This window comes from Saccostrea echinata, unplaced genomic scaffold (genome assembly GCF_033153115.1).
Source record: "Saccostrea echinata isolate AGI-Se365-2 ecotype Australia unplaced genomic scaffold, CSIRO_AGI_Sech_v1 ptg000045l, whole genome shotgun sequence".
NCBI classification, from domain to species: Eukaryota; Metazoa; Mollusca; class Bivalvia; order Ostreida; family Ostreidae; genus Saccostrea; species Saccostrea echinata.
The window spans coordinates 225,134-239,652 of NW_026889794.1; the positions used below are offsets into that span (position 1 = coordinate 225,134).

Below are 14,519 nucleotides of genomic sequence, written 5' to 3' on the forward strand. Positions count from 1 at the left end.
AATTGAATCTAACTAACAAAGTACAAAACAATCTGGACATGCATGGCAATATCATATAAATACTAGTGAAAGGTATCTAAATAGAGAATTCTTCAAAAAACTTCAAAAAAAGAAATTAAAATGCATATTTTTTATTACGTGTCTTTTGCTAGGTTATTCTAGAAATTTTCTGGCAAAGCCTTTAGAGCAAGCATTTAAAATTCCGATTTTAAGAGATGCTCATTTGCAGAAGCAATTCTGATATGTTCATTTTATTACTGCATACAGAGAAAATTTTCGCCCCGTTTTATTTTCGCTTGTTTTGCCCTTGTCTTGGCCGAATATAAAACAGGGTGATTAAAAAAAAGCAGCATTATTTATTTAACACAAATGTGTCAGAGTGAATTTTAATTGTGTAAAATTGAATAATATTTTGTTTAATAAATCTTTAATTGTTAAATTCACACATTATGACTCTATGCCATTCAGTTTTAAATGAACTGCATGAATGTTGTATGACTCAAGGCATATAAAACAAACATTGCGTGCAAGTGCACTCGAATTTGCATTTGTCCTATTGCCAAAGCACTTTTGTATTTATTAAGCACAAACATTTACTTGAATATCTATTTTGGGGGATATTTCTTTCTCTTTCATTTACTTTTTTGTTTGGTTTTAAAGTCATCAATTATTGTGAAATAATTTTTTTTTTCAGAGTACTTCAATACTGAATGTTAAAAGCAAAGTTACATAATGTTATTGTATTTACTATAGATTAAATACAATCCCTGAAACGTTCTACTTTCCCGCTTGAACGATGTGCGAACGCAGAGCGAACGGTGAACGAACGATGAACGAACGAACGATTGTTTAGCAGACTTCTACTTTAGACACCCCCTCCCAGTCATGACATGTGGACAAGAGGATACAAAAAGGCATTCATATTATTTGTTATAGATTTGAAAATCAGTAATTGATATTTTAGTAATATGCTGCCATACTTATATATAAACAGACAAATTATACAGAGAGAGAGATAGAGAGAGATTCCGTCTTAACCCCCTCCCCAATTGCATGTACCTGTATCAAGCAAAAATTCCTAAGTTTTATTTTATTTTAAAATATATCAGGCAGTGAAAAAAAAATCTTTATTAACAAATCAATTTGTTTGGCGGTCATAATCGTTTTTTTCCCCTGCTTTAAGTTCACACGAAGTCCACGTGCTTGTCCAGTCAATCAAAATCATTTGACACTGTGCTGCTGTAAAAGTCTCGTCACGTCCGAGGCAAAGATCTAGGGTGTATTCGATTAAGCGACACGAATTACACAAGTTACAAGAGCTGTAAATAAAATAGGACATCTTCGACTCGAGCGGCCAACCCGTGTTACGCGAGTATACTCCTCAGTTTACTTGGAGTACCAAGTGAAAAAAAAATGGCGGGAAGTGAAGACGCAATTTCAGTGTGACCAATTTGTCAGTGTTTGTATTAGAAATTTACAACGTCCAGGAAAAAAGTCAACATAATTTTGACATTCTTTCTTTTTTCTTTTTAGTATTCAGATCAGCCTGATCAATTTACTATTGTGCTATATAAACATTTTTACAATCCAACAATTAGGCATACTTAAAACAAAAAAAAAGATAAGCTTCTTAAAAAATTAAAAACTGTCAATGACATTGACAGTTTTTAATTTTTTAAGAAGCTTATCTTTTTTTTTTTTTTTTTTTTTTTTTTTTTTTTTTTTTTTGTTTTGTTTTGTTTTTTTTTTTTTTGTTTTAAGTATGCCTAATTGTGGGATTATAAAAATGTTTATGTATATTGATCAATTAAATTATTCTTATAGCTTAAATGATTGTAACATAGATATTTCGTGTTAATTGGTTAAATATTTCAGTTTTAAAATAATTAAAGACCCCAGTGCATGTGACTGCAATGGCAGTAAATAATCTATTTTTAATCTAAATATGGAGGTCGCACCCCTAGAACCACCTGGTTTGTTGTTTACTTTTTATACATATATACTTAAAAAGGTTGTACCTATATGGAAATTACCTTGTCAGCCTTCAATCACAATCATATTATTGTACCATTAAATACGTAATTTTTTTTAAAAGATAAATTTAGTTTAGATATTTACATAATTTTTAAAGACTCAGAGTTAATGCCATAGCTATGTAGGACCATGAAAACCATGAAACAATATATTAAGCTCAAGATTGTTATTTCTAACCGGCGTCACAATTTTGGTGATATAGATCTATAAAAACTTATACAAGTATGTCTCTCAAATTCTATGACTAACACTGACTTAATGAAAAATGTCAGTTATGGTACGTTTCTGACCAATTATTATACCAGTGTCGTAGCATCGTTTTTGATAGTGTGAAGGGGAGGGGACGAAAAACTTACCTGAACTGACAAGCCCCAAAAAAGGGATTGGGGGGACTTTTCCTAATTCCCAAACTCGAATATCTTATTTCGTGTGTGTATGTGGGGGGGGGGGGGGGGGGGGAGGCAAATTTGTTTCAGTACTAATTTTTTTTCCAAATTGTTCTCATACATCTTTACATTACTTTATTTCACTATGATGCCAAAAAAAAAAGTTGGGGAACAGCTTTACAATGTATATTTTCACATTTTCAATAGTGAAAAGTTATGTGTGGGAAAAAGTGGGGGATTAATTTAATAAATAATCAACAGTTAAGTTAGAAAATAATAATAAATGTTGGAGATCATTTTTTCCCCAGGAAATAATGATACTTTAAAACAGTAAACCCTTACTTTCACGTTCTTTTTCCCTTCAAAAAGATAAGTCCTTTCACTTTGGAGTTCCGAATGACAATGAAGATTGAACGATGAGTGAACGCTGAAGGCAAGGTGAACGAACGGAGAGCGAACGGTGAACGCTTTGTAAACGGTGAACACGAGCGCACAGTGAACAGTGAACCAAAACTATGAACGGAGAGCGAACGGTGAACACGATGAACGAACGGTGAACGCACGCTGAACGAACGCTGAGCGAACGGAAAATGGGAACGTAGAACGTTTCAGGGACTATAGTACATAGGCGCATTATCTAAATAATGATTGTCAAATACCATAATGTATGTTGCTATGAGATGCAAAACAATCTTCAAACACCACTTACGTTGACACAATTCACACACAATTAATGGAATCTGAAATCTGAAGCATGGTGATTACAAATGAAGCATGATTGAATCACCCAGAAGATTTTATGGAAAGGGTATGACTTCAAATACTGTCAGTGAGTCACATGTACGGGTATAAATACCGTGTAAGCTTGGTAGGAAACATGATAAAGAATTTCGTAATTTGCCACAGCCAGTAAAATGCTGCATTATTTTTAAATTGACAGGTAGAGAAGAAAAATTCAGCATGTAACTTTAATTGGATGCATTTTTAAGCTGCAGGTTTGGCTCTTGACACAATTTCATTCAAACATCAATTATTCATGGAGCAAAATAGGGAGGAAAAGCGTCTTATGAAAGGGAAATTTGTCCTATTTCTCTCCTTGCATGTCTATACATATTGATATATCATGTATTTGAAAAAAAGTATCGGTGTTTATCTTGGTAAGTGTGCAGGTATGTTAAGGCAGTACCCATATTTCGGCGAATTTAGACTTTTTTCGTAAAATGTAACATTGATAAATCGGAAAAGCCATAGATAAAACATTTACTATAATTATCCATTGTATAGACGTCATTGAGTTTTAGGCTAAAAGAAGCACTCCACTACGACGTCATCACGTGACGTCTATAAATAGAAAAATGCCTTAATGAAAACGTAAAAAGTTCAACACTACCCTGGGGATAATTCAATTCTTTTTGAAAATAATTATATAAAAACATCACTGGGTCATGAAAAGTGCTGCTAGAATCCTACTCTTCCGACACAGAAATTTTTTTTCCAAAGTTTCGCATGAAACCTTACCAAAATTATTACATTTTGTACAAACGATCAAGGAATTGTCATCAATTCATGTTAATCACATGATTCTAGCAGCACTTTCCAAGTACTATAGAATACAAGCTTTCGATACAAACAAAAATTATGTCTCAAAGTATGCGGCGTAGTGTTGAACTTCTGCAACTTTGTTGGTATAGAACGACAGAGGAAAGGCTGATCGGTGTTTTAAAACACTGCCTGTGTTCATTATAAGAAAACATGATTAGAATATATCAGCGTACCTGATTCTTAATCTTTATTTCCTTATGAATCACACATAACATTCATGGTATATGCTTGAAAACTCCCATTTTACATATTTGTTTACATGAATTCTCGTCACGTTTAATTTTCACTCGGCAAATATTTGATCAATAGATATGACGTCATGGTTTGGTATTTAACCCCCGTGATAAATACTTAGCTGTTTATACCACCCAAAACGACATTTTTTTGTTTATATTATGTTTTTGAATGATTCCATTCATTTCTTGGACCTGAAATTAAACTTTAAGTATAGATATTAAGAAATCATTATTTCTAAACTTCACGTCATACAGCTTTCTATGACGTCATATTGTAGAGGCAAGTAGTATATCTCTGGGTGTAGCCTTAACATACCCGCGTGCATGCATGTCAGTAACACTTAAACTTCAGGTTCATCGGGGTAAAAAATTGACACAAAGTCATACGCAAAAAAAGATGATAATTTTATTGCTGTAGAGATTCATCACATCATTTATCACGGAATCTAACACTAATATTTTAGAAATGCACATAACGACATACCTCTATATGATAATTTGTAGAAGAAAGTTTTCAGAGAAAAAATATTGAAGAATACTTCTGGGAAACTTTGTTTAAGTTGCATGTATGATTAAATTTGAACATGCATGTAGCCGGAAATTTGAAACTATGTATTGTCACTGAAATTAATAGTAAATGAAGTATTTGTATTTTGCTAAAAAAAAAAATTGATATGGACATTTAAAAAACTTCAATGACGTCACCCATTGTTATTAATCTAGGTATATTTTACCGATTCAACCATCACTAGTTGGATATTTAAAGATCCAACTGGCCATCAGTTGGATATTCAAATATCCAACTGCCTATCGGTTGGATATTTTAATATCCAACTGTGCATACAAACATAATTAAGCAATGAACAAAAGAGATAAAAAACTTTAAAATGTATCTCCAATGCACATAAAAATAATCGATCTGAATTTGTCACAATATTAAAATTTATGTCCAAAGCACACGGAATTTTTCACAATTTTTTTTAGAATCGTTGAAAATGTGCTTCCAATGCTCACAAAAATTACATTTCCTCCGATTTTTGCACACTATTAGACTCTTGACGTCCATAAAATATCCAATACTTATCCAATGGTATTTTAACAGAATTTTTCCGGTCTTAAATTTTGAAAGCATTAAGGACATATGCAACTTAGTTTGAACTTTATTGTCTTTTTCCTTGGAGTTGAAGAGTTCCAATACTTAAAGGAACTGTGTGCTAAATTTTACTGTCTATATATGTTATTGTACACTTCTTCTAAAACAAGTTTGGATAAACAAAACATCTAGAATATATGTTTAGTAATTTTTGTATATTTTTCTTTGAATTATACAAGAATTTTCATCAATTGATATCTTTTCAAAACCCCTGGTAATGCATGCTGATTTTTTGTCTACGAACATCTGATAGCACTATAATCTTAAATTGAGAATATCTCAAAAAAGTATCAGTAGGTAAGGTACGTTGCGTATGTCCTTAAGTCACTTTTTGACACGCATATAAATACATTTTCACATTGAACCTTAAACCACATCACTTCCTGTTGCTGAATATTATTATCAGCAAATCCTCTCAGATTTTTCGAGGTTCATATCTGTTCTCATACTTCTCCATCGTACTTCCCAAAATGATTTAATAAATTGACAGCCCTTCAATTTTTTCTCACCATTGTTATTGCAGATCATGATATAGAATATTTTTAAAGCAGATTCTGCATAACACCGACAATCTTTTGATCTGTTTTAGCATTACATGTACTAGAAGTATTGTCCGAATGGAACTCCATTAGATTTCAACACTTTTCCTCAACAAATCATCATCTTATATGTAATGATAATTTCCCAACCTTTTATCAAATTTCTGTAGTTTTCTACTGCTTTCAGTTCAAAAGTATTCAAAGCACTATCTGAACCTCTCTAAATTTCTTAGGATTTAAAAATATTCTTCATCTGATTTCATGACTGTTCAGAACAATTAATTGAAAGGTTTGAAGTGACATTAGCACCATGCAGTTTAATGCTCACTAGTCAATGAATAAAAGGGGTGTTTGATTAGGCCATTGTATTGTGTTACTGTTGGATATCTAAATGTACGGAAGCCCAATAGTGCAAACCAAAAATAAATAAAAAACGGAATTATTAAATAAAGAAAACGAAATTATCAAATAAAGAAAACGAAATTATTAAATAAAGAAAAACGAAATTATTAAATAAAGAAAATGAAATTATTAAATAAAGAAAACGAAATTATTAAATAAAAGACAAACGAAATTATCAAATAAAGAAAAACGAAACTATTAAATAAAGAAAACGAAATTACTAAATAAAGAAAACGAAATCATTAAATAAAAAAACTGAAACTAAATTACGGAATTTATATATGTGCATGGTAAGGGCCTGAACCCATGAATCATTCCATAAAGCACACGTGTTCTATAACCTGATTTTGTTTCGACATTAAAACAAGTGTGATATTTGCATTTACACCAGGGTTCGACACTCGTCAGAATTTGGACTCGCCATTCGGGCAACCTTGGTACTGATCTCAAGTTGCCCGAATGAATTTAAGGTCGCCCGAATAAAATATCAAATGAAACAAAATATGAAATTATTTTATTGCATTTCTCTCTCTATTTCTTTTTCAAAGTTAAACAGAATCTCGTTGACTCTCTCTTCACTGAGATCATTTTCAGAATCTATCTCACTGTCCTCATCCTCATCCACATTTATTTCCCCATTCTCATTCATTTCCTCATCAGTCTCTTCCTCATCCCTAGAGTCTTCTGCAACAGTTTCACTCTGAGTCACATTTATCTCCGCAGTTTCAATCAAAATCCGAGTCCCCTCTCTCTCAACACTTTCACTCTGATTTTCTGCATTATCGGAAATATCCATAATTTCAATTGTCTCGCATCTTCTCTTTTCTCTTTCTCTTTCTTGTCCTTAAGCTTGGGTCTGTTGTTTCTAAAAAGTGTTGTAATGAGTTTACATCTGATTGTACTATTCATCATTTTGATTTTAAATCATACAATGAAGTCTGAATTGCAGTAGATTGAAAAGTTCTGGGAAGTTTTTCTTTTTCCATTGCACAGGTGACTAAACTGAATTTTATGCAACCAATTACCCTTTTTTGTCATTAAACTGGGGTCTCCTCTTTGTCATTGCCATAGTAGTCCACTTGTTAATTGCAGGGATTGGATCAAACCTAAAAGTTATTTTAATTCATCTTTTAAATTGTCAGTGAGAATGATCAATGTATTGTAACTAATATTATTATAACATGTTTGTCAAATAGTGTGCTTGTGAGTATAGTAATACATAATATGCTAAAATCCCCATATCAAGTGAAAATACATGTACATTTTTATATTATATCATACTTGTCAATAGCATCTGAATGAAGGTGGACTGTCATAAGGTCATTGAACGATGCTTCAGTAAGTCTGGTTCTGGTTTCTTTTTTGATCTTTTTCATCTGACTAAAACCTCTTTCACACTCCGAACTTGAGGATGGCAAAGTCAGAAGAAGGTCAATGAGTCCAAAGATGTTCTCATATCTATTGAATTGCCTCTGTACTTCAGGCCAAGACAACACATGTACATCTGGGAAGCTATGTCAATAAGATAAATAATTCAATGAATGTATAAACATTTTTAGATACATTTAGATTTGGAGTCTTTCTTTGAATTGATTTCTTTACCTTCCATATGTCTGATTTCAAAAAGACCCACTCGTGAAATACAACATCTGCATCAAACCCTGCTGTCTCCAAGTCCTGGGAAAATGAACAACTGCTGTCCTGACGTGTTCATCACCAAAATCTATAAGTAGTGCAACATTGTTTGTAAAAATAAATTTAAAAAATGAATAGTTGTAGTAAGTTGTAAAGTAAATCACAACTTGATGATTTCAGCACAATTACTTATAAAAATGTGTATAAATTCCATAGTATTGCTATTCCTTTCCATAGAATTAAATTATTAGATTAAATTATTAGATTATTAAATTTAAATCAATGGTACAGTGCAATTAAAAAATATATTAAACAACTTCAATAATTATTAAGCAACATTAGTAAAACTAAAGATACCCAAAATGTTAGATTTAAATAACAACCTAATAAGTCAGCATATAATTTAAAGTCATATATGACCTATTTTTGATAAGTTCAGACTAACTAAAATTAAAAAGATCTTTCTATTTGTTTTATTACTTTTAATAAAGATAGGACTTTCCTGTAAATTACACAATTTAAATCAATCGCGTTTTGTAGATATTGGATTTTTAAAACAATAACCAATCTATTTACAGACTCTGCGTTTAAATATCAGACTCAGTTTAAAAGCCAATTTAACAATAAAAACGTGAGGTTATTCAAGTTCAAAATCGGTGATAATTTTAATTTGAACGTAAAGGACAAATATCATGTTCATCTACACTCAATCTCACATATATAAATTATCAACAACACCAAAAAAAAATTTGAAAATAAAAAGGGATTACTGAAAGTAACACAACTATAAATGTTTAACTCGTGTTCCTTCCCATTTATTTTTACTGTCCTTTTCTGGCCAACATTTAAAGTCAACAATTATTGAAGCTTTAACAACTCCAATATTTGCATCTTCAAATCTTTGTGCCAATCTTATTTTTAAATTTTCTAGCAGTGTAGTCCTAGCTTTTGAAAATGATTCCAGGTTTTCACTTGAAACCACTGGTCCCATATCACCTTGACTTTAGCTTTGTCAGATAGGCTCCATCACTAATTCAAGAGTATTCATTAATTTAAACCCAGCCACAATAGTCATATCAAATGGTTCTATATTTTATGCAATAAAAAGTGAAATTTAAACTTACATGTCAGAAAATCTGTTGAGTGAGCAAAGACAGGAGTTGAGAGCCCTGTGTATATCAGCCACGCAACTTTCTTCCCGCTGAAATACTTGTGACATGATGTGAAGAAGAGACAGATTGTCAAGAAGAAAGGCTGCAAATGTGATGTTATTGTCATCTACAAGAATCTTATAGAGACCAAGGGCTTTACATTTGGCAATAGCTTGCACACCTGACCCAAATGCAAGCTGAAAAATGAATAATTATTTGTTTTTATCAAAAAACGCTTAGATTAAGGTAGATTCAAAGTTTGTCTAAACTTAATTCTAGCAATAAACAGAAAGGCATTCTATTAAGTAAGCACCTGATAAAGATGTTGTTTGATGGAAGCATATCCATGGAACATGTTTTTCAATGCCAGTAAAACATGGCCAACCCATCTGGTGCCGCCAACTCTTGTTGGCATCTTCATGTCTATTCCAAGGGTTTTATATGACTCTTTCAAATTAGCCCGATTCAATGGACTGTTATGGTAAAAGTAGTACAACCCTAGTAAAAGTCCAGAGACAACCTTTTCTGCTACTTTGATCCCCTTCAAAGCATCTTTGTAGGCCAGCTCTAATCTTAACAACATAAATAAATACATCTGTAAAAGCTCAGCAGTAATTACATTTCATTGATCATGATTGACCAAAATTAATTAATTATTTCATAATTTCCTGTTAGATTTTGTGTTATGTCCATCTTGCAATGATTCAGATTGTATAAATTAAAGATAAGTTATACCTGTGGGCAAGACAATGAATGGAAATGATTGAAGGATGGTGTTCTTTCAACAAGGCAGCAACACCTGTCTTTTTGCCTGTCATAACTGCGGCACCATCAGAACCAAGACCCACCATTTTCTTATGTGTTAGTGACCAATCAAGCCTAACTCCTGTTTAAAAAAGATTAGTATAAAATTAAAAATTTTGATTGTCTTTGGACTATTGCAATTTGATTAATACTGTAAATATAATAGAAGTACTGAGTAATGTACCTTCCACAGCCCGCTTCATAGCAAGAAAAACTCCCTTGGCATCAGCTTTTGTCACCCACTTACATCCAATAAACTTAACCTCTACCTTTCCCTTTATGACCATTCGCAGATATACTATCTCATTATCAATTATGCCTTGATTAGTTGATCCATCACATAATATCGACAGGAATTTAACTTTTTCCACTGCCTCTTTAGTCCTATTTCTTTCTATGGCTGCGATGGCATCCCATATCAAAAAATAATACATAAAAGTATATTTTTAATATATTTTTAATACAATCATTTTCGTATTGTTTAAAATTAATACAGAAAAAATATATTTTTTTTGTATCACCAAAAAATAGGTAGAATATTTTTGTATTAAAATCTGACTTTGATTTTTTACAGGGTATTATTTTTGTATTTTTTGGGACTTAGATTATTTTCAGTATATCATTTTTGTATTTTTGTGGACTTAGTTTTTTTCAAGTGTATTTTTTCTGTATTAAAATTGAACTTAGCAATTTTACAGAAAATTACATACAGTTAATCTGTATTATTTTTGTATTAAAATTGAACTTAGTAATTTTACAGAAAATTACATACAGTTAGTCTGTCTTATTTTTGTATTAAATTTGGACTTAATAATTTTTCAAAAAATACTATACAGTCAGTATGTATTTAAGGTCTTCCGTTTCCAACGGAAGACCTTTTACTGATTCTGATGGTTAAGATTATTATTCTTTTTTTTTCTTCTTTTTCCTAGACGCCAACTTTGAGACCTCATATCTCGCTCATTTCTCAACGGATTTTGCTCAAATTTGCAGAGTTTATAGACGTTACAAAACTCTATCAGAATGCTGTCAAACAGTTCAAAAAGTCACTTCCGCTTTTGAGTTATTGCCCCTTAAATGAAAATTTATTAGGCTTCATTTCCAGACAAAGGCTCCGAGACTACAAAAGCTGGAGCAGAAATTCTACCGAATTTAGATAATAGAAGGATTGAAGTTGTGCACATCGGTTTTTGTTTTTCGATTTCTGTATTCAAAATGGCGCTAATTAGGGGTCAAAATTTAGAACGCCTAAAAGAGCGAAAATTTAGACATATTTTCCTTTGTATCTTTAAAACTAAAAATATTTTGATAAGACATGTAGAATAAAAGTTGTGCACAATTTCAAGGCCTTTCATTTGACACCACTAAAATGGGGCTGGCCCCTCAAATTAGGGATCTGGAGCCCTTTAAAGTTTTTGCTTTATAACTCAAAAACGGTAAATATTTCGAAATGGCTGTCGTTAAAAAAGTTGTTCTTTAACATCTTATTGATTTCATGAAAATGTTATTTTTTTCGAGTCTTGTGTTTTAAATGCGCCAGAAGCTTGACCCATTTACAGGTAACTGTTTTCATTCAGCAAGTAAACGAGAGCTCTTCATGCGTGTAACTAAAATAAACTTACTATAAATAATAAATCTGGCTACATCAGATGCTAATATTCTTTAGAATAAGGTTCTTGAAGTGTTTTGTGCTTTATTTCCAAGTTATTTTTTGACAACTTTTCGTTTTATTTCATTTTTTTCAAAGTCGAATAAACCAGTCTACTAAAAAAAGGGGAAAAAAGATAACCTTTTATTCTTATCAGATAAAAACAAACAATATACTGAGAAAATAAAACATAACTTTGAAGCATAGACTATTTACAGCCATTAAGTGTGCGCCTTTTACATTCACCTTGTGTGTTTGCAATTATGTAACACCTCCCTCGATAGCGCGTAGCAAAGGAGGTCACCGGGGATCGATCGGCGTGTGTGATCCAGCGACCTAGTCATACAAAAAACAAATCATAGAATGGCCATTCCAAATTCATTTTGTAAACTAAGTCATGAGTGGATAAATATGTTGAATTTTTCAGATTATTTCATAATATCTTTGATAAAATCGCTAATGTATTTTATTTAATATTTTATTCGCTGAATTACAGGAAAGTTGCATAGTTATTTTTATAAACAATTTATTTCTCGATATCGAGTTAATTGTCTGTTTTATTCATAATAAAATTCAAAATATGTAACCTTAATTAATTCCTACTAGTAATGGAACTTTTGAAACTTAAATGTACATGTATGTAATCTAATATACGTTCTTTTGTCGACGCCCTTAAAATGTACAACTGTATATATACAAAGCGCCCCAAATATATGCATATCGAGCGTATGGAAATACAAAATCCCACATTCACACGCGCCTCCAAAATATGTAGAATGAGACATACATGTGTAACTGTATTTGAATATTACAAATTTATTAGACACCTAACCTTGAACAAATTATTTTTTTCTACTAAACTTGTTATTGTATGCGAACAAAATGAAAAACATGTAATTATTTATAGGTTCCCATTATTTTTTCTGAAAATCAGAACACATTTATCAGCTCTCTTAAGGTTTTACGGATACATACAATGTACACGCATGCAAGTACAGAACATGCACGTTTTATAAGTGCATAATGCAAGAGCGCCCCAAATATATGCATATCGAGCGTTTGAAATTCAGAAAAATTCTAAATCCCAAGTCTTTTTTCCCATTATCTTTGCAATAAAATATCAGTTAAACTGAAATGATTTTATTGATTTACAGCATATATTAAAGTCAATTATAGGTCCGCTGAGTTGATCATGAGTTGTTTTCATAACGGGTAGTCCTTCTGGCCAGTCATCGTCACGGTTTGTAACATCGTAATTACACAGGTAAATACTAAGATGTTCCATAAGAAATGAATTACCGGGAGATGTCTCGTTTTCTCTGATCATATATTAATTGACAGCGTTTATGAACAGCTGTTAAATCACAGGCCTTTGTAAACCGGTAAATCACAAAAAAGAAAAATCCGAGACAAAAAAACAGAAAATATAAATGTCTCTGGAAATAACATTGCCTTTAGATAACTAAAATAAATTAATGTCCGCCGATTTTTGAATTAATCTGAACATTCATTGATGTGTACCTGTACAAGCAGTGTGTATATTTTTATGAAGCCTTCGTCCAAACGAACAAGATCATAAATCTTGAATGAATTAACTAACCCCTCAGTACACACACATTCGCCTACACCTGAAATCTAATCAAAATCAGATCTTTTTTACGACCCGAAATTCTGATAGTCGCTGTATTTCTAATCTGATTGACTATACATGTACAGTACATGCAACGCGGATCCCGTATTCCCCGCGCCCCGTCGCGGTATAAACACAACGCTGGATTTGGCCAGGTGAGACTGGTAAACCGCGTTCCCTCCGCGGGAAATTCATCACCTACCTGTCCCCGCCGCGGTTAAATCATCGATCAACTAGTATCGTAAACAAACGGGAGTTATCTCCCCGAACAGGAATTTTGCGAAATTCCCTCTTTAAAAAAAAAACAAATTAAAATCCCGCAGTGTATGTATATTTATGAAAGTATTTTCTTGTATTTCGAAAAAGATGAAAATAATGAATGAACAAAAAAAAAATGTAAAGCAGAATATATTTAATCGTTTTTTTTAAATTTTATTTATTATTATTAATTTTGTTAAGTTATATATCAATACTAAAGCGACATCTTTTTTATAATAGTATCAAGAAAACTATTTATAAGCTGAGTCATTTGAGAGTTTAACGTGACAAACTTTAATGTCGGAAATATAAGTTCTAATAACTTCTCTTTTCAAATTATATGCGAACTGCAATGTTACATACACGTGCTAAACAATAGTCAGTGCGAGTTCCGATTAACAGTTTTCAGCATTCCTATGAGGAAGAAAATATATCTATATACTGTTCATGTTTTTTTTTTTTTACCAAATTTAGAACAATATAATTCATTTAAATAATTTCACTTTACTGTATTAATGTGCAAGCATTTCCCTGAAATTGTTGAATGACCGGAAAGCTGTAATATTCGATGGTGAGCGTTTGCATTGAGTAGGCGCGTGAACGTTATAAAAGATATCAATAAAATATAACAATTTTTTCCCTCGATATTTACTTCTTTTGTAAACAGTGGTTTTTAATGTAAACATTTCTCCAATTACAGAAGATGGAATGTGCATGGTGATGAACTTCACAAAACAATTAAAACGGGGGGGGGGGGGGGGGTATATCACTAAAACTTATTATTCTCAATAATACTCAAGAAAAAAAATCAATGCCAAGTTTACTTGAATATATTCTGTTTCTTTGTGTATTAAGTATTAGTCGCGATCATTTCCTGTGTATAGGGATTAGCAGAGCAAGAGCAGGAAACGGCATGCCCTAGGGGTTTCACACCTGTCCTAGAGTACCTGTGGTAAATTTCTCTGCATGTGCAAGGCGTTGTCTAGCCATACAACACACCAGTCCCTTCAACGTTTCATTATTTCATTATTTCTTCATTTT

At 32.0% G+C, this 14,519-nt stretch overlaps 1 protein-coding gene across 1 annotated transcript; it reads right to left on the reverse strand.

Moving 5' to 3' along the window:
* Positions 1-7,373: 7,373 nt before the first annotated feature.
* On the reverse strand, positions 7,374-10,312 carry LOC133201591 (zinc finger protein 862-like). Its single transcript, XM_061337387.1, has 6 exons — positions 10,127-10,312; positions 9,874-10,024; positions 9,452-9,710; positions 9,112-9,335; positions 7,634-7,864; positions 7,374-7,458 (listed from the first exon to the last, which is right to left on the reverse strand). The coding sequence occupies exons 1-6, from the start codon at positions 10,227-10,229 to the stop codon at positions 7,374-7,376; spliced, it is 1,053 nt and encodes a 350-aa protein (XP_061193371.1). The 5' UTR covers positions 10,230-10,312.
* Positions 10,313-14,519: the final 4,207 nt, after the last annotated feature.